Source organism: Zalophus californianus, chromosome 5, assembly GCF_009762305.2.
Source record: "Zalophus californianus isolate mZalCal1 chromosome 5, mZalCal1.pri.v2, whole genome shotgun sequence".
Taxonomy (NCBI): Eukaryota; Metazoa; Chordata; class Mammalia; order Carnivora; family Otariidae; genus Zalophus; species Zalophus californianus.
Genome location: NC_045599.1, coordinates 92,951,376 through 92,970,735, shown reverse-complemented (window position 1 = coordinate 92,970,735; position 19,360 = coordinate 92,951,376). Strand labels below are relative to the sequence as shown.

At 41.0% G+C, this 19,360-nt stretch overlaps 1 protein-coding gene across 2 annotated transcripts in view; it reads right to left on the bottom strand.

The window, feature by feature from the left end:
• The window catches only part of UBTD2 (ubiquitin domain containing 2), a 59,828-nt gene extending 42,891 nt beyond the window's left edge, over positions 1 to 16,937 (bottom strand). Inside the window, exon 1 of one of the 2 annotated variants that reach the window (XM_027606943.2) lies at positions 16,448 to 16,937. In XM_027606943.2, coding sequence (XP_027462744.1) covers positions 16,448 to 16,517 — 70 coding nt within the window. In that variant the 5' untranslated portion in view covers positions 16,518 to 16,937. The remainder of the gene's footprint in view (positions 1 to 16,447) is intronic. The other variant, XM_027606945.2, reaches the window with a different exon arrangement.
• Positions 16,938 to 19,360: the final 2,423 nt, after the last annotated feature.

Below are 19,360 nucleotides of genomic sequence, written 5' to 3'. Positions count from 1 at the left end.
AATGATGATTAAAGGCCCAAAAGCTTTTTAATCATCAAATTAAAATTAGTATTTCCAGGGTAACTAAAGTTCAAGGCACAAATATATTGGTGACTGCCAGAAAAAGCGTAAGCTACCATAATAAAACTATATTAGGGGACCACCATAAATTTCCCCTCCCCCTTCTGAGCAAGATACATTCACGAGATAGGTGGTCTCTGATTCCCTTCACTGTTTTTTAAGTAAGCTCTACACCCAACGTGGGGCTTGAACTCATGACCCCAAGATCAAGAGTCACATGTTCTACTGACTTAGCCAGCTAGGCAGCCCTACCTTCACTATTTTTAATGTTTTACCTTCCTTTGTTTGCTTTTCAAGTTTTCTTAGCATTAAAATTAATTTGGGTAGCATTTTACTTCTCTAAATGGTATAAAATTAATTAATATAGTACCATTTTTTCAGTAACCGTTGCAACTTCAAATATCTAATACAATGCCCGCAACAGTATACCTATCCTGAGAGTAGAGAAAAACTGATAGAAATTATGTGCTAAAGATTTTTCCTAGGATCAAGTCATCTAATTTTAAAAACTGGTTCCAAAGAACTCAAGGGAACAAAACACCTGTTGCTTCAGAGTTCTACAAACATAATTCAAATTATATGTAAAATAAATATATATATATATATATATATTAAGATTTTATGTATTTATGGGACGCCTGGGTGGCTCAGTCAGTTAAACATCTGCCCTCAGCTCAGGTCATGATTTCGGGGTCCTGGGATCGAGCTCCAGATCAAGCTCCCTTGCTCAGCGGAAAGTCTGCTTCTTGCTCTTGGTGCTCTCTCTCGCTCTCTCTGAAATAAACAAATCTTTAAAAAAAAAAAAAAGTTTTTTTCAGAGAGAGAGAGAGAGAGAGAGAGGGAGAGAGCACAAGCAGGGGGAGGGACAGAGGGAGAAGGAGAAACAGACTCCCCGCTGAGCAGGGCGCCCAACGTGGAGCTCACAAGGGACTCAACCCTAAGACCCTGAGATCATGAAACCAAGAGTTAGATGCTTTAACCAACAGATGTCCCATTTGTTGTTGTTGTTTTTTTTTTAAGATTTTATTTATTTATCTGACACAGAGAGAGAGACAGCGAGAGAGGGAACACAAGCAGGGGGAGTGGGAGAGGGAGAAGCAGGCTCCTCGCTGAGCAGGGAGCCCGACGCGGGGCTCAATCCCAGAACCCTGGGATCATGACCTGAGCTGAAGGCAGACGCTTAATGACTGAGCCATCCAAGCACCCCCCCATTTGTTATATTTAAGAACCACAATAACAAGCACTCACACATCAAATGTTAAATTTCAAACACACAAGTCATCATGAAACATGTTCATCATGAAACTGATCATGGAGACACTGGAATGATGCTTCTCTTACCATTTCTATGCACATATGAAACTTAGGGAACTTCTTGAAATGTGTCACTGACTGGGAAAACCAGAGCTCTGCACAGTGCATTTTGTTAATACAGGCACATACATGTCCACTCATGTAACACTGTACCAGTGAACACACTAATAGAGTACCATGCATGTCTGGCTCCATTAAATGTCACAACAAGCTCAGGTGCACCTGCTCAGGATATCTCTCATTACAAAAAGTAAATCAACAATGCTCAGCAAAAATATAACGTAAGTCATAATACTGCAAGACATAATTTAGTGTTTTTGAGTACAGTTGATAGTGATTCAAACTTCATCAAAAATCTCCTATAGAACTTTATAAAACTAAATAATTTACTTTTATTTTTTAGTGACTGTACAATCAAAATAAAAGAAAATGAAATGCTGAGGCTGACACATTAGTGTTTGATGTAAGGTATACCTATAAAATGATTCAACTGTTAAAAAAGTTTGAGTACACTGATCTCATCCAACATGCTCATTTTACAGATGAGAAAAAAACTAAGAAATGGGGAAGTCAGGTGACTTACTTATGGTCATAGATAGAGACAGAGGTAGAACTAGAATTTTCATTACACTATATGGTCCTATTTAACAAAGTTCTTGTTCTGGAATTAAGTAAGGCTTCTATTAGGGGATCTTTACTTTCTCCCTAACACCTTACAAACTCAAAGATGTATTTCACACAATTCTTAATTGAGCCTAAGGTATTATGAAGCCTCAAGTATTATGAAGTCTGTATCAGGTCTAATGTAGCTTACATTCCAAGAAGATAAGTAATGTTGAAAAATTACCATGATAGAAAATTCTTGTAAAAATGGGAGAAAGGGATACAAAGGGTAGAACTTTCAGTTACAAGAAGAATAAGCTCTGAAGATCTAATAATGTACAGCATAGTGACTATAGTTAATAATAGGGTATTGTAGACTTGAACGTTGCTGAGAGTAGATCTTAAGCTTTCTTACCCCCCTCCCCACAAAGTTAACTATGTGAGGTAATAAATGTGTCAGTTATCTGTCTTGATTTTGGTAATAGTTCATAATGTATATGTATATCAAATCATGACACTGTATGGTTTAAATATATACAATTATAGAGAATCCAGAAATGGACCCTCAACTCTATGGTCAACTAATCTTCAACAAAGCAGGAGAGAATGTCCAATGGAAAAAAGATAGTTTTGGGGTGCCTGGGTGGCTCAGTTGGTTAAGCGACTGCCTTCGGCTCAGGTCATGATCCTGGAGTCCGGGAATCGAGTCCCGCATCAGGCTCCCTGCTCAGCAGGGAGTCTGCTTCTCCCTCTGACCCTCTTCCCTCTCATGCTCTCTCTCTATCATTCTCTCTCTCAAATAAATAAATAAAATCTTTAAAAAAAAAAAAAAGATAGTTTCTTCAACAAATGGTGTTGGGAAAATTGGACAGCCAAATGCAGAAGAATGAAACTGGACCATTCTCTTACACCATATTCAAAATGGATGAAAAACCTAAGAGACAGGAATCATTCAAAATCCTATAGGAGAATAGAGGCAGCAACCTCTCTGACCTCGGCCACAGCAACTTCTTGCTATACACATCTCCACAGGCAAGGGAAACAAAGGCAAAAACGAACAATTGGGACTTCATCAAGACACAAAGCTTTTGCACAGCAAAGGAAAGAGTCAACAAAACCAAAAGACAACTGACAGAATGGGAGAAGATATTTATAAATGTCTTATCAGATAAAGGGCTAATATCCAAAATCTATAAAGAACTTACCAAACTCAAAACCCAAAGAACAAATAATCCAAGAAATGGGCAGAAGACATGAACAGGCATTTCTCCAAAGACATACAAATGGCCAACAGACACATGGAAAAAGGCTGAACATCACTCAGCATCAGGACACAGAAATCAAAACCACAATGAGGGGGGCCTGGGTGGCTCAGTCATTAAGCATCTGCCTTTGGCTCAGGTCATGATCCCAGGGTCCTGGGATCAAGCCCCGCAACAGGCTCTCTGCTCCACGGGAAGCCTGCTTCTCCCTCTCCCACTCCCCCTACTGTATTCCCTCTCTAGCTGTGTCTCTGTCAAATAAATAAATAAAATCTTAAAAAAAAACACAAAAACACAATGAGATACCACCTCACACCAGTGAGAATGGCTAAAATTAACAAGTCAAAAATGACAGATGTTCGCAAGGATGTGGAGAAAGGGGAACCCTCTTACAATGCTGGTGGGAATGCAAGCTGGTACAGCCACTCTGGAATGAGGTTCTTCAAAAAGCTAAAATAGAGCTACCCTACGACCCAGCAATTGCACTACCAGGTATTTACCCAAAGATACAAATGTAGCGATCTGAAGGGGCACCTGCACCCCAATGTTTATAGCAGCAATACCCACAATAGCTAAACTATGGAAAAAGCCCATATGTCCATTGACAGATGAATGGATAAGGTGATATATATATATACAATGGAATGTTACTCAGCCATGAAAAAATGAAATCTTGCCATTTGCAACAACATGGATGGAACTAGAGGGTATTATGCTAAGTGAAATAAGTCAATCAAGAAAGACAATTATCATATGATTTCACTCATATGTGGGATTTAAGAAACAAAACTAAGTAGCATAGAGGAAGGGAGGGAAAAATAAAACAAGACGAAATCAGAGAAGGAGACAAAACCATAAGACTCTTTTTTTTTTTAAGATTTTATTTATACATTTGAGAGAGAGAGAGCACGGGGAGGGGGGGAGAGGCAGAGGGAGAAGCAGACTCCCTGCTGGGCCAGAAGCCTGATGTGGGGCTCAACCCCAGGACCTGTAGATCACAACCTGAGCCAAAGGAAAAGGCTTAACCATCTGAGCCATCCAGGCGCCCCGGGCAACCCTTAATCATAGGGAACAAACTGAGGGTTGCTGGAGGGGGGCGGGATGGAGTAACTGGGTGATAGGCATTAAGGACGGCACATGATGTAATGAGCACTGGGTGTTATATACAACTGATGAATCACTGAACTCTACCTCTGAAACTAATAATATACTATATATTAATTAATTGAATTTAAATTCAAACAGAAATAAATAGAGAGGGAAATAAATATACACAATTATATTTGCCAATTATTCCCCAATAAAGTTAGAGGAAAAATGACAGGGACAGTGGGTAGGGAGACCAAAAAACATAAGAGGAATAAGTACTATAAGAATAGTACCGTGGAAGTTCAGAGGATGGCAGGATTATTTCTGGTTGGGAAAAGGAAAAAAAGGTTCAGATTTATTCAGTAATAAAAGATTACTCCAGTGTTGGAAATTAGCAGAAAAGAACTGGGAAAAGTTTGGCTATTGGATCCAGTATAGCCTAGGAAATAAAGAATCACATTCTGTTAGTATGACATCTACCTAATTATCAGTTTAAAGAAAATACAGAGGCTAGAGGAAAACACTAAATGACACCATAGGGAAACAATCAGACAAATCCAGAATGTGGTACATTCTACAACACTCTTCATTTTTTTTTTTAAGATTTTATTTATTTGTCAGAGAAAGAGAGCAAGCACAAGCAGGGGGGGCGGCAGGCAGAGGGAGAAGCAGGCTCCCCGCTGAGCAGTGAGCCCAACATGGGGCTCAATCCCAGGACCCTGGGATCATGACCTGAGCCAAAGGCAGAGGCTTAACTGACTAAGCCACCCTATCATCCCTCTACATTACTCTTCACAAAAATCAAATGTTAGGGCGCCTGGGTGGCTCAGTTGTTAAGCCTCTGCCTTCAGCTCAGGTCATGATCCCAGGGTCCTGGGATCGAGCCCCACGTGGGGCTCCCTGCTCCACGGGAGGCCTGCTTCTCCCTCTCCCACTCCCCCTGCTTGTGTTCCTGCTCTCGCTATCTTTCTGTCAAATAAATAAAAATTTTAAAAAAATCTTAAAAAAAATCAAATGTTATATGGAAGAAAAGGGGAGGAGCTGTTCAAGATTTTAAAAGATTAGAGACAGAAACAAATGTAATGTCTAAATGCTGAACAGAACCTAATTTGAAAAAAATAGGTATAAAAGGGGCGCCTGGGTGGCTCAGCTGGTTAAGCATCTGCCTTCAGCTCAGGTCATGATCCCGGAGTCCTGGGATCTAGCCCTGTGTCAGGCTCCCTGCTCAGTGGGGAGCCTGCTTCTCCCTCTCCCTCTGCCTACTCATGCATGCTGTCTCTAATAAATAATAAATAAAATTTTAAAAACTAGCTATAAAAGACATTTTGGGGAAAATTGGTGGATTCTGATTATGGACTAGATCTTAGGAGTGATAATGGTATTTGCATGTTGAAGTGTCAGGATGTCTATACTCTCAGTTAAGCAAATATTTATACACACATACACACACAATTAATGGGTATTCAAATGTTTGTTGTATCAGAGTCTTTCAATTTTTCAATATGCTTGAAAATTGTCATTAAAAATGTTTAAAAAAAGAATTAGATACAATCTTGACAGTGATCTAATCCATTTTCTTCTTTAAACCATGTAAGAAACTGAGCCCAAAGTACCACAGCCAATGCAGGCCTATTCTCAAGACATTAAAATTCAGGCAGGTCTGCAGAATCTTAGCACAAACGCTTTCCATGTGCCAGAAAACTAGGACCCAAGAGACAAAAACTGATCTGGGACAAACACATATATACATGTGCAGTAAAAAAGGTGTGTGTGTGTGTGTGTGTGTGTGTGTGTGTGTGTGTGTGTGTGTGTGTGTTTTAAAGTAATCTTTACACACAACGTGGGGCTCAAACTCATGATCCCAAGATCAAGAGCTCTTCTGACTGAGCCAGCCAGGTGCCCCTTCTGCATGTAAAAAAGTTAAACACATTTCTCACGCTTAATATATGACAATATGGTTAAAAATTACAAAAGAATAAAAATCTGTTAAAGACTGTAACAACTTAGTACATCAGAATTTTGTATAAAATAACCTCAGAATGCAGCATTAAATGGGAATGAGTTTGTTAGATGCACAAAAAAACAAAAAAAAAACACTTAAATAGTATTACCTATATACTATCTCCCAACTCAGTCTATTAATTGTGGCAATTATGCCTTCTAAAAATCTGACAACATAACTTAATAACTTCACATTTCATCTATCCTGTTCACAAACTTCTTGCCAGTCCCCCAAAATGCCATGTTTTTTCATATTTCTTTACAAGTAATTTCCTCTGGATACAGGATGGCCTCTGCTTTTCCTCCAGCTACTCCTCTTTCAAGACCAACTACTTCCACCACCTCGTCTGTGAAGTTTTCTGACCCTGCTCCCCACTACTCCCTGAACTTTCATAATACTTTTTGTTATAGAGGCTTTTAAAACTTGTCCTAATTAAATATATGATTCTTCCATTAGACCATAAGCTACTTGATATCACAGAGCAGGCCTTATTTATATGTTATATCTATTTATGGTTAGCTTTTTTTTTTTAAAGATTTTATTTATTTATTTGACAGAGAGAGACACAGTATTTATGGTTAGCTTCAAGTGCTGGCAATTAGAAATAATAGGGGCTGGCTATTTTTAAAAGTTTCAGGAAGGATCATCAACTCATCTAAAAAACAGTGTTTGCCCTGAGTTAAAAGTGATAGTTTATCATAAAGAATAACTGAGTGATCTGGACTATCTATTACTCTGCCCCTTTGATACTCTTGTCACATAGTCCAAAGCATGGAAACTATCTGAACTGATGCAAATCGGTCTGCTTTTGCTTATACCTAGGAGCCAATTACAATAAATGCAAAAAATTATCTGAAGGGTTTCCTGTGAGGACTTAATCAGAAAGGGCCAAAAGTCACTAACTCATTATTTAGTCAAGTCTTGGATAAATGTATACCAAGACCTCACTCACACTCAAGTAAAATTCACTTAAGATGACTCTGACACGTTAAGATACCTTTTTTCTTCAGACATCTAACTTCAAAAGATGTTAAAAGTTTTATTGCAAACATGCAAAAAATGGCATTATAACACCCAATGTATACTCAGCAATATTTAACCTCTCAGCTCAATATATGGAATATATTCAAAAACAAACTTGATTCTTGCTGACTGCAAGTCAAAGTAGCTGATGCAAGGTGAAAACATGCTGATTGTTCTTGGCCAACACACATGCATCTTTAAGTACATACGCGTTAGTAAAGTCTCAACCTATGGTCCTTGAACTACCAGTGAATCATGAGGAGCTTGCTGGTAGCCTAGTATGCCCGATAAGCAGAAGCAGAAAGCTGGGTAGGGATGGTGAGGGGCGGCGGGAAGAATCAGGTGCAATGGTCCACCAAATGAAGATAAACCATTCAGGTGGTCTGCAGTAAGGAAAAATGAGAGAATCACTAAATCAGCAAATTGATCATAATGCCCAATTAATATGATCATGTTGCTTAACGAAGTCAACCTAACGCTTTCTTGCAACAAGAGAAGAATGTGTTTTGGGCAAAAACCACAAGAGAGCTGATTAATATAACGGCAAAAGTTCCTTATTACAAGTGATTAACACTCAATAATATTCTTATCAAAAGATTCACCTGAGTATAGTACTACTAGCAAGGTGCTGCCAAAGCTTTGCACTTACAGTAAAAAAATCAGATAAATTTAAAAATAAAATCCATCTATTAAAATTTTTCCATAAGAAAGGGAGGTGTTATAGACTAGGGCTATCAAAAAAATCCAAAGAATGAAGATCCTCATTTCTAATAGCTTAAAGATTCTATTCATAGTATATAGTATTAGCAAATGATTCCTAAATAAAGTCAGAGATTTAAAAAAACAGTCCATTTAATATCCATAGGAAGAATCTTTAAAAACACCGTTCCAACATAAATTCCAAGATAATCTTGACAGGGAAGAAACACCAACCCTTAATTTGCTAGAAAATTGAAAACAAAAGGGGACTAGCCCAACAGAAGGTAGCTTACTAGGAAGGGGCTACAACAGCCCATGTCAATTTTTAATATAAACTCGAGTGCTTAAATCTCTTCCCAAAGAGGATTCTCCGTATCTCAGTATTTTCTAACTGTAGCATCCCTCACCTAAATTCAGTTCTCATAACCTACCAAACCTACCTACCCAGAGTTCCACTGGATTTCCAACCTATACCTTCTTGCTGCCTTGTTTTCCTTTTGGTCTCACCCCAAAACTATACTCCTCCTGGTAAAATCAAGCACCCTCTACTTTACATCAAGTAAATGCCTCCTGGGGTGCTTGGGTGTCTCAGTCAGTTAAGGGTCAGACTTTTTTTTTTTTTTTTAAAGATTGTATTTATTTATTCGACAGATAGATAGAGCACAAGTAGGCAGAGTGGCAAGCAGAGAGAGAGGGAGAGGGAGAAGAAGGCTCTCTGCTGAGCAGGGAGCCGGACGTGAGGCTCGATCCCAGGACCCCAGGATCATGACCTGAGCCAAAGGCAGCCGCTTAACCGACTGAGCCACCAAGGCACCCCGGGGGTCAGACTTTCGATTTCAGCTCAGATCATGATCTCAGGGTCATAGGATTGAGCCCCGCATCGGGATCCTTGCTCAGCAGGGAGTCTCTTAGATTTTCTCTCTCTCTCTCTCAAATCTTTAAAAGAAAAAAAAGGAAATGCTTCCTATTTCACAGTATGTATGTCTCTCTCCAACTGCTATAAAATTTTATGCATCCTGCTTATAAAGCCTCACAGCTACCAATGCAGAAAATATGAAAAATTTTTACTTCCACTGTCACATCTGGGATAAGCACAGACTAAATCTTCAGTCCTCCTCATGCTCAATTCCGCTTCATTTTTAATTATACATAGCTTTAAGAGTAGAAGCATAAGAAAATTCAGTAAACAACCTCATTAGATGATGTGTAGAAATACAGGACACTGAAAATGCATAAAGAAGAAGAGATAATGAATGATAATTCTTGGTGAAGAACGAAAACAAGGTTTTGTAGAGAAATGTGTTTGCTCTAACATACACTAACCTCAAAAGGGCTACTGGAATATTCTGGGGTTGAATGCTCAAGAAGTCTATCTTGAGTTTGGACGTGAGTAACAAACTACAGGTAGAATTTCTTCAGACACCACACTAGAATGAGAAGTTAACAAACCAAATTATTTTCTGACATTGTAAGAATGGTCTGTTCAAACACAATCAGATCTATAAGTTTCACAGGCAGACCTGATTTCCTATGTTTCCCAATAATTCAACAAAATTCAGTAAACTAAGCACCTACCACGGTCGGGCCCTGATTAGAGGTAATCACCTCATTTCTCCATCTTCTGTGAAATTTTGATGACTCAACTTTTAGTACTTTCCTCCCCTTTTCATTTACTTATAGCAGTCATTTTTTTTTTAAAGATTTTATTTATTTATTTGACAGAGAGAGACACAGCGAGAGAGGGAACACAAGCAGGGGGAGTGGGACAGGGAGAAGCAGGCCTCCTGCCGAGCAGGGAGCCCGATGCGGGGCTCGATCCCAGGACCCCAGGACCATGACCTGAGCCAAACGCAGACACTTAACGACTGAACCACCCAGGCGCCCCAGTGGTCATTTATTTTTACACCTTCAGTCAACCTCCCACAGCTGACTCCAAAATCCACATTCATAACCTGAACATCTAGGAATTCCATATCTAAACTCTTCACCATCCTACATAATGTCCCAACTTAAAAATTCTGTCAGCTAAATACTGAAAGGCAAACAACAGCTTGCCCCAGATAGCTCTTTCTTATTCCCCAAAATCTGCAAAGCCACCTCAATACTCCTGGTTACCCAGGTTCACAATATGGGATTACAGATCTTCCCCAACTTATGATGGTGTTACATCCCAAAATAAATCCATCATAAATTGAAAACTATGAATCCTAAGTTGAAAATGCATTTAAGGGGCACCTGGGTGGCTCAGTCAGTTAATTGTCTGCCTTCAGCTCAGGTCATGATCCCAGGGTCCTGGGATCCAGCCTTGTGTCGGGATCCCTGCTCAGCGGGGAGTCGGATTCTCCCTCTCCTCTTGCTGTCTCTCCCTCTCATAAATAAAATCTTAAAAAAAAAATACATTTAATACAACTAACCTACAGAACATCATAGCTTAGCCTAGCCTACCTTAAATGTGCTCAGAACACTTACATTAGCCTACAGTTGGGCAAAATCATCTAACATAAAGCCTATTTTATAATAAAGTGTCGAATATCATAAAACTCACTGAATAATATACTGACAGAATGGTAATTATATTGGTTGCTTACCCTCATGACCCTGACCACGTGGCTGACTGGGAGCTGCAGCTTGCTGCCACTGACCAGCATCACAAGAGAGTATCATACCACCTATCACCAACCACAGAAAAGATCTAAATTTAAACTCTGAAGTATGGCTTTTACTGAATGTGTATGTATTACTTTGCACCATCATAAAATTGTTAAGATTGAAAAATCCTAAGTTGAGCCATCATAAGTCAAGGACTGTCTATACTTTACTTTCTTTTATGTTTCCCTATATCAAATAAATTACCAACTCATGCCATTTTTTTCCTATTGGGTTCCTCCCTTTAGTCTCTTCCCACTGTAAGCAATCCTGTACCAGTGCTTCTCAAACCTTAATACGCATAGGAACCATGTGAGAATCTTGTTAAAATGCAGATTCTGATTTACGAGGTCATGGGTGGGGGCCTGAGATTCTATACTTCTAACATACTCCCAGGTTATTGCAAAGCTGCTGGTCCAGGGACCATACCTTTGAGCAGCTCAGATCATTACTTTCTTTTATTCCCTCAGCACTTGCAGTTTATCCTATGGTATATTTATCCGTTTACATAGTGTTTTATAGTTATTTCATGTATGCATATTTTATTATGCTTTCCTAAAAAAGGATTTTGACATACTCAAGAAATAAGATCAAGATTCCTTTTTTTGGAACAACAGCAACCAACCCAATGTTGGGCATATTGTGGATACTCAATGCCTGTTGATTGTAAAATGCTTCTGCAGAAAATATAACAATCATCTCTTGATTAAGTTGAAGTAGGTTTATGGACTACTTTTGTCAACTTTTTAAAAAGCATTTCACTGCTAATCAACCTTTTCACCATGTAAGACAGAAAAGAAACTTAAAACAGCTTTCTATTCATAGTTCAGAAAGCAAATAGTTAAGTTAGACTTGTGAATTATTGGTTATAGATTTACTCTTTCTTCATCAGTAAAGGATTAAATATACATTTATTTTTTTTAAAGATTTTATTTATTTATTTGACAGAGAGAGACTCAGTGAGAGAGGGCAGGGGAGTGGGAGAGGGAGAAGCAGGCTTCCCGCGGAGCAGGGAGCCCCTTGCGGGGCTTGATCCCAGGACCCTGGGATCACGACCTGAGCCGAAGGCAGACGCTTAACAACTGAGCCACCCAGGCGCCCCTAGTTAAATATACATTTAAAACAAAAACTAGAAGCCCAGGCAGCAAAAGAAAAAATAAATTGGACTTCATTAAAATTAAAAACTTTTATGTATCAAAGGACATCATCAACAGAGTGTAAAGGCGGGGGGGGGGGAACGGAGGGGGAGGAGCATAGGGAGGGGGACAAGCAGACTCTCTGCTGAGTGCAGAGCTAGATGCAGGACTCGATCTCATGACCCTGAAATAATGACCTAAGCTAAAATAAAGAGTCAGATGTTTACTGATTTGAGCCACCCAGGTGCCCCCTGGGGGAAAAAAAAGTAAAAAGACAACCCCAAAATGGGAGAAAATATTTGCAAATCATCTATGTGATATGGGTTTAATATACAGAATATATAAAGACCTCCCACAACACAACAAAAAAAAAACCCCAAAACAACCCAATTAAAAAATAGGCAAAGGACTTAAACAGACATTTCTCCAAAGAAGATAAACAAATGTCCAAGAAGCACTTTAATTAAAAGATGCTCAACATCACTAGCCATTAGGGAAATACAAACCAAAACCACAGTGAGATACCACTTCATACCAACTACAATGGCTATAATTTTAAAAATGGGAGAGAAGTGTTGGTGAACATATGGAGAAACTGAAACCCTTGTATATTGCTGCTGGAATGTAAAACAATAGAGCTACTATGGTAAAGTCAAGCAGTTCCTCGAAAAGGTAAACCATATAACCTAGCAAGAATTATCATATAACCTAACAATTCCACCCTTAGGTATATTATAACCAAAGAATAAAAAACAGGGACTCAACAGCTCTTTGTACACCAAAGTTCATAGCCACTTACAAGAACCAAAAAGTGGGAACAGCCCAAATGTCCATCAATAGAAGAATGGATAAACATGTGGTATATACATACAATGGAATATTATTCAGCCATAAAAAGAATGAGGTACTGATACTTGCTACCACAGGATTAACCTGAAGACATTATTGCTAAGTGAAATATACTATAAACAAAAGGATAAATACTATATTATTCCACTCACATGAAATATCTAGACTTGATAAACTCACAGAGACAAAACCTAGATTTAGAAGTTAACAGAGGTTGGGAGAGAGGAGCAGCGGTACTGCTTAATGGATCCAGAATTTCTGTTGGGAGAGACGAAAAATTCTGGAAATACATAGTGGTGATGGTTGCGCACTGTGAGTGTAATTAATGCCACCGAACTGTCCATTTAAAAATGGTTAAAATGGCAAATTTTATATGTATTTTATCACAAGTTAAAAAATGAAACTAGAAAAAAAGAGAAACATTTTTTATTACAGCCCTGAGTTCAAGTTTCTGACTGCTATTTGTAAGCTATTCGACGTTAAGCAAGTTAATTTCTTCCAGCTTCAATCCATCCATAAAATAGAGGTATTATCCACCTCCCAGAGTTGTTGAAGACTAAATGAGAAAACAATCACTTAGCACAACACTTGTTACTTAATAAATACTGGATAAATGGTAGTTATTATTCAAAAACCAGTTACTCATCAAGTAGGTAGTCTATAAGGCTACTATAAATGGATATCCAAAAGAATTCCATGATATTCTCAAGACATCCTGAAATAAAGAAATGAATGCCCAGTAGTCAGTTATCCTGCGTAAACCTGGAAACTCATGACCACCAAGGACTAGTCCTCTTGGGATATCACCGAACGTAGGAATAAATGATACACACAGAAAGTGAGAGCCTATTTTGTACATCATTACATTCATTAAAGAGGTAAACAAAGTAAGAAAAGAAGCTAGTCGGCTCTCTTCAACTAATTTCATTTTACTGTTTTTCCCCACATATTTTTAAAAATCATGAGATTTAATTCCTTAGCCAATGCCATGGACTAAAATAAAGCTTTGTCTAGAGGTCCTGAGTTCCAACCCCAGCATCACAGTATCATTATAATAAGGCAGAGAACCATAAAGAATATGCTGTCTAAAAAATGTTCTAGGAGCATGGAAACTTGGGAGTGAACTGTTAAATAATCTTGTATAATGTATATAATACGCTTGTCTTGATGAAAATTAGGCATTTAAAAAATAGTCAAACTAGCTGAAACTCAAAAACAATTCTAGGCAAGGTATGCCAGAGGAAGACGCTACAAATGATTCCAAAATAACATGTAACACAACTCTTATAATGTGAATTAAGCAATTTCCGTATTCTACGGTCTTTTGCAAAAATTTTCCAAATTCCTTCAAAGAAGTAAATCACCAGGTAAGGAAGCTTTTCTCATGTACTGCAATTAACCTGCATACATAAGAGACTTAGCTCCAGAGGGAAAGGGAAAGTACAGTATCTCAGATGGCCAAAAAAGGTTTTTTAAAGTCATTTTCTTTACTAAGGCTAGCTGATCCTCAAGAGTCAAATCAATCTAAAATGGTGAGATTCAACATTACATTCAACAACATTGGTGAATGTAATTAAAACGGTCATGAAAAGCATCAGAAGACTTTATTTTACTTCATGTTGATAAAAGAATTTTTCATAACCCAAACGTCCTGATTAAAACTATGAACCATTATGTTTGAAAAGCGAATGATCTATGCCAACACCCTTAGGAACAACAGTTTTTCTCTTCCCAACAAAAACCTACTATAATAAGCAAAAACTATTTAATGTGTTAACGTGAAACACTCACCTGAACTGATTCCTTTAAACCACAATTAACTCTTAACTACCATGACAATAATGAGAAATAAAGGATTCCATAATTAAATTCCAGAAACCACCCTTTCATCCCACACAGCTCCTTCCTCCATCCCAGTTACATGAGGCCCATACTTCCTCTTCAGGAGAAAATAACGAGGTTTGGTAGTTGGTGTTCCTTTTTTCTAAACTTTACTTTGGAAAGGTATAGTGCAGCTTAAAGTCCAGAGAACTCAGTTCTCAAGGAAACTGATAACTAGGGCTATCTAACTAGACACCACTGGTAATAAATTACCAGAGGCTAAGACTTCATGCTTTTAAAACCCCTTGCTAATAATGCCTGGCTGTCATAACTCACATTACCAAAAGGCTTAAATAAATTGGTTCAAGTTCATTACCAAGAAGAGAAAAATGTTTATTAAAAATTTTAAGTGAGTGCAAAAAAATTAAATTTAATTGAAACTAAACACTTCCTATAGCACTTACTAATATATTTTGGTACCATTAATGATCACCTCAATTGCAAAAAGAATCACTGTGACCCCCAATTTGACCTTACCCCAGAGCTGTTTTAAAAATCATGCCCTTTTTATCTCCTGCTTTGTTGTCACTGAGGATCTCACTGTTAATGTGCCACCAAATAATAATGCTATGACATGAAATGCACTATTAAATAGCGTTTTCATGGACAAGTTTTCTTCAAGACACACTTTACTGAACTCTCAAAATACCTGCCCAGGATTTAATCATACAGGAAACCCACAGATTTTAATGAGGTGGCATGGCAAAATATCATGTAATTCAGGAAATTCATCAGTCAAATGTTAGGTGTACACACAGTTTATAAATGGAGCTCAAGTGAGAGGGCAAGCAACTGGTCTAAAGAAAAAGTTGTAAACCCTCTCATCCCCAAACGACTTAGCTTAGGAACTTATAAATATGCCCCACATTCTGAGACATCTAACAGAAGGTTGGAACAAAACCTACACTGTCATCTTTGCTATTCCTAGCTGTTTCTTCTTTCACTGCAACATTCTGCCCTCTACACAAGCTATAGAGTGGACTCTGCCAAAGATCATTTAAGTAAAGGCGGATTATTATTATACCGCTATACCACAATGCCGATTGAATTAAAAAGCTCTCCTCAGCAAACTATTTACGAGAAATTAGAAGTGCGTTCCGTGTCAGAAAACTTTTAAAGTACTGATCGTACGGGGCTGAGTCGGACTCCTGTATTTGTACTTTTATCCTACATATTTTCCTTTACGTAAGGCGGATAGGAATTTGACTAGCCCACCCCGACAGCAAACTGGCCCAACACCCGCATGCCGTAGCAAGAAGCCACGTTTTCCTCGGGCGGACTGTTTCCCCACCCCTCCTTAAAATAATGCGTGTGGCCACTTGAGACTTCCCCAGCCAAGCTCCAGAAACTTGCAGGTTTAAATGGCTAAACTGGAACCAACCAGGGCAGCTGTCATCTGAAACTCAAGAAAGCTGAGACCAGCCAACTCTGCCGAACGAGGAAGGGTGCGGAGAGATGTGGCGGGGCCCGTCGGAGGGAATGCATTAGGCTCCCCTCCCCAACCCCCCATCAATTCGCTTTTCTGCAACCCCAGCGCCGCCATCCTGTTCCTGAATAATTAAACAGGCTGGGGAGGGAGTGAGGTGGCCAAGGCAGGCAGTTTCTAGTCCGAGTTTCCCAAGCCGAGGCGGTGGGGTCGAGAGGCCAAGGGCTACATCCCCGGCGTGCGAAGGACTTTCCTCAGGGGCCGGGAGGGCAAGGGGCGACCCCGCGGCCGGCGGGGCGGCCGGAAGCGGAGCGCGGGGAGTGACGTGGAGGAGGGGATGACAAAAGGGCGCGGGGGCCCCGGCCGCGCGGTCCGCGGGCCCGCAGGGGCCGGGACAGGTGGCGGGGCCTGGCCGGGAACAATGGGGGGCCGAGGCTGCCCCCTGGCGCTCACCTACCTCCCGTGCCCTCCGAGTTCTCGTTGAGGCTGCCCGAGGAGTCGTGCTGGGCGCCCACACACCCGCCCATGGGGGCCCCCGGCGCCTCGTCCGCCACCTCCGGGCGCTCGTCCGGCCCGCCGCCGCCTCTGCCTCCTCAAGCGCCGCCGCCACCGCCACCGAGCCCCGGACAGGCGCGCCGCTCCGCTCGCCTGCCGCGGCCCAGCCTCCGCCCCCCTCGCCGCTCCACCCACCGCCTTGGCTCGGCCCCTTCCTCCGCGCCCACTTCTACCTCAGCCCCCGGGCCGCCCGCCCGGCAGGCCTGACCCGTGCGCCGCCCTCGCCTCCGGCTCGGCCCCGCCAAGCCAGGGCTGGCCCATCCCGGGCGGGCCGCAGCGCCCGCCTCGCCCCCTCACAGTCCCGCACACCCGCGTCCAGGCGAGCCCCGCACCGGCGCCGCCCGTCCGCCAGGCCCCATCGGCCCCCGCCCCGCGGCGCCGCCCTCCGCACCCGCGGCCTGGGCTCCGCCAGGCCCGCCCGGAACGGCCGGCGGGGGCGGGGCCGCGGGAGGCCGTGCGCTGATTGGCTGCGGGATGGGGCCGGAGAGCTAGGGCGGTGGGGAGGAGAGGGGAGGGGAGGGGAGCCCTGAGGCGGAGGAGCGGAGGCGAAGCGGGGATCGGTCCGGGGGAAGAGGCAGGGAAAGGAGGCGAGAAGGGATAGGAAAAGAAAGGAAAGGAAAAGGAAAAAGGGAGAGGCAGCAGGAAAGGAGGAACAAAAGTGAGAAAGGAGAAGTGGAGAGGGATGAAATCGAGTTTCTGGCTCCTCCTCGGGCGTCAGCTCTTTTTCTTTCTCGTGGAAGCGGGTCGGAGGGGGCACAGAGAAGTAGTAAAAGAAGCCTCTCAGACGGGGACGAGGCTGGTTCCCAAATAACTGGCGGAGGTGGGTGGGGGGTCCTGCCTGAAGGTTGAGGTCCCAGAACCTTTGAGGTTTGTATAGAATTCAGTGGATTGGTACGCGGAGTCTGGGCTTCCCCTTGTCTGCCCCGCTCCCAAGCACCCCCCCACCCAAATCACTGTGCCCCATTATTAGACGTAGAGGCGGTCATTGTGGTTGCAAGCTGGGCTCAGATTACAGAGGCGAGGCATTCCGTGTAAAAGATAAGCGCTGACAGTAGTTTTGAGGGCGTGGGTTCATTTCATCTTAACGGGATTGATTATTCAGACACAATGCTACTTCTCAAGATCCTCCGTTTAGGTATCTTAAATCGTCTTTAGAACAAAATGAAGTATAAGAAAAATAAAATACCCTGCTTTTTCTAAACTGGAATTTGGTACATGGGCCACGCCCGACATTCTTGGCGGTCGCTAACCTAATCTAAGCCAAATTGTTAATGGTCCCTTCAGAATTGTGTCCTGCTAAGATGCCTTTAAATTTTTATCAGCCTGCTTGGGCCTTTATAAAGCTTATTTCTGCCCAAGCTGTTTTAACTATCTGCTCCATTTTTATATCAGACTTTCTTTTTTTAACATCCTGGGTCGGCTTTTGCTTAGCATTAAAAAAAAATTTTTTTTTAAGTGAAATACCTAAGAAAGAGACTCTGCAGCTTGGAATTTGCATATAAATATATTTTCATACACTGCTGGTGGGAGTATAAATTGGTTCAATCTTTTTGCAAAGTAATTTGGAAACAAGGATCAAGAACCTTAAAAATGTTCATACCCTTTGATTTGGGATTATCCCACACACGGGTATCTAGCTCACAGAAATAGTCCAAAATGCAGAGAAAGATTTCTGTCCTTGTGTTTATTTGATAATCAGATAAAAATGAGGGTTTGACAAACAAAATCTTAGACTTACATAAAAGCACAGAAATGTCTGGTGAGAAATAGAAATCTGCTGTATTAAATTTATACTGACAAATTAGTGTTGTCCTGGGTAGTCATGAAAATTCAAAAAAGCTTATATACAATCATGTTTTTATGAGTTTTCGGAGGTTGCTCTGACATTCAGGTACTGTGTCACAAAGCCGTCTTCTATCTGATCATTCTCAGCTGAGTATTCACATTGGCAGACAGACATCACTTCATCGCTTCCCTGAAGGAGAGAAGCTGCGTGTTGAATTATCTTCAAAGGGGTTGCTTTGTCCTGAATTTTGCTCTAGAAATTGCAGAAACCAAGACTTCCACAATGTCTATTAAACAGATGATAGGCACCCAAGTGATGAGTGTTTCTGATGAGCACTGAGGAGTTGCCCTGGGAAGAGAGAGCCATGTCACCGAGAGGTTTTCAGTTATGGGTATTCTCCACCTTGCCTTTATCTTAGAGCAGAATCACAAGTTCCCAGGAGACAGAGTCATGTGGCAGTTAAGGGCCCCGGCTCTGCTATCAACTTCCTGGGTTGGAATCTGGCTTCCATTCTGTACTAGCTACATGACCTTAAATTTCTATACAGCTCAATTTCCTCACCTCTAAAACTGGGCCAGTAACAATGCTCTAAACTCTGCGGGGGTTCTCTATTAACTCTCCTCTTCTTCATGTCTAGCAGCACCTCTTTAAACTTACTGCATGCCTCAATCCACTTAAGACCTTCTATAGAAACAGAGCCTTCTGGGTGGCTGGATGGTGGACACTGGGGAGGGCATGTGCTATGGTGAGCTGTGAATTGTGTAAGACTGATGAATCACAGGCCTGTACCCCTGAAACAAATAATACATTATATGTTAATTAAGAAAATTAAAATAAAAAAACAAAACAGAGCCTTCTTTGTGCGCCTGTGTATGTGCTTCTCTATTTTTTATAATGTCTTTATTGAGATAGAATTCATATACCATGTATTTCACCATTTAAAGTGTATGATTCAAACAAAATAATAAAGTGTATGATTCAAATTGGTATAGCCACTATGGACAGTAGTATGGAGGTTCCTCAAAAAGC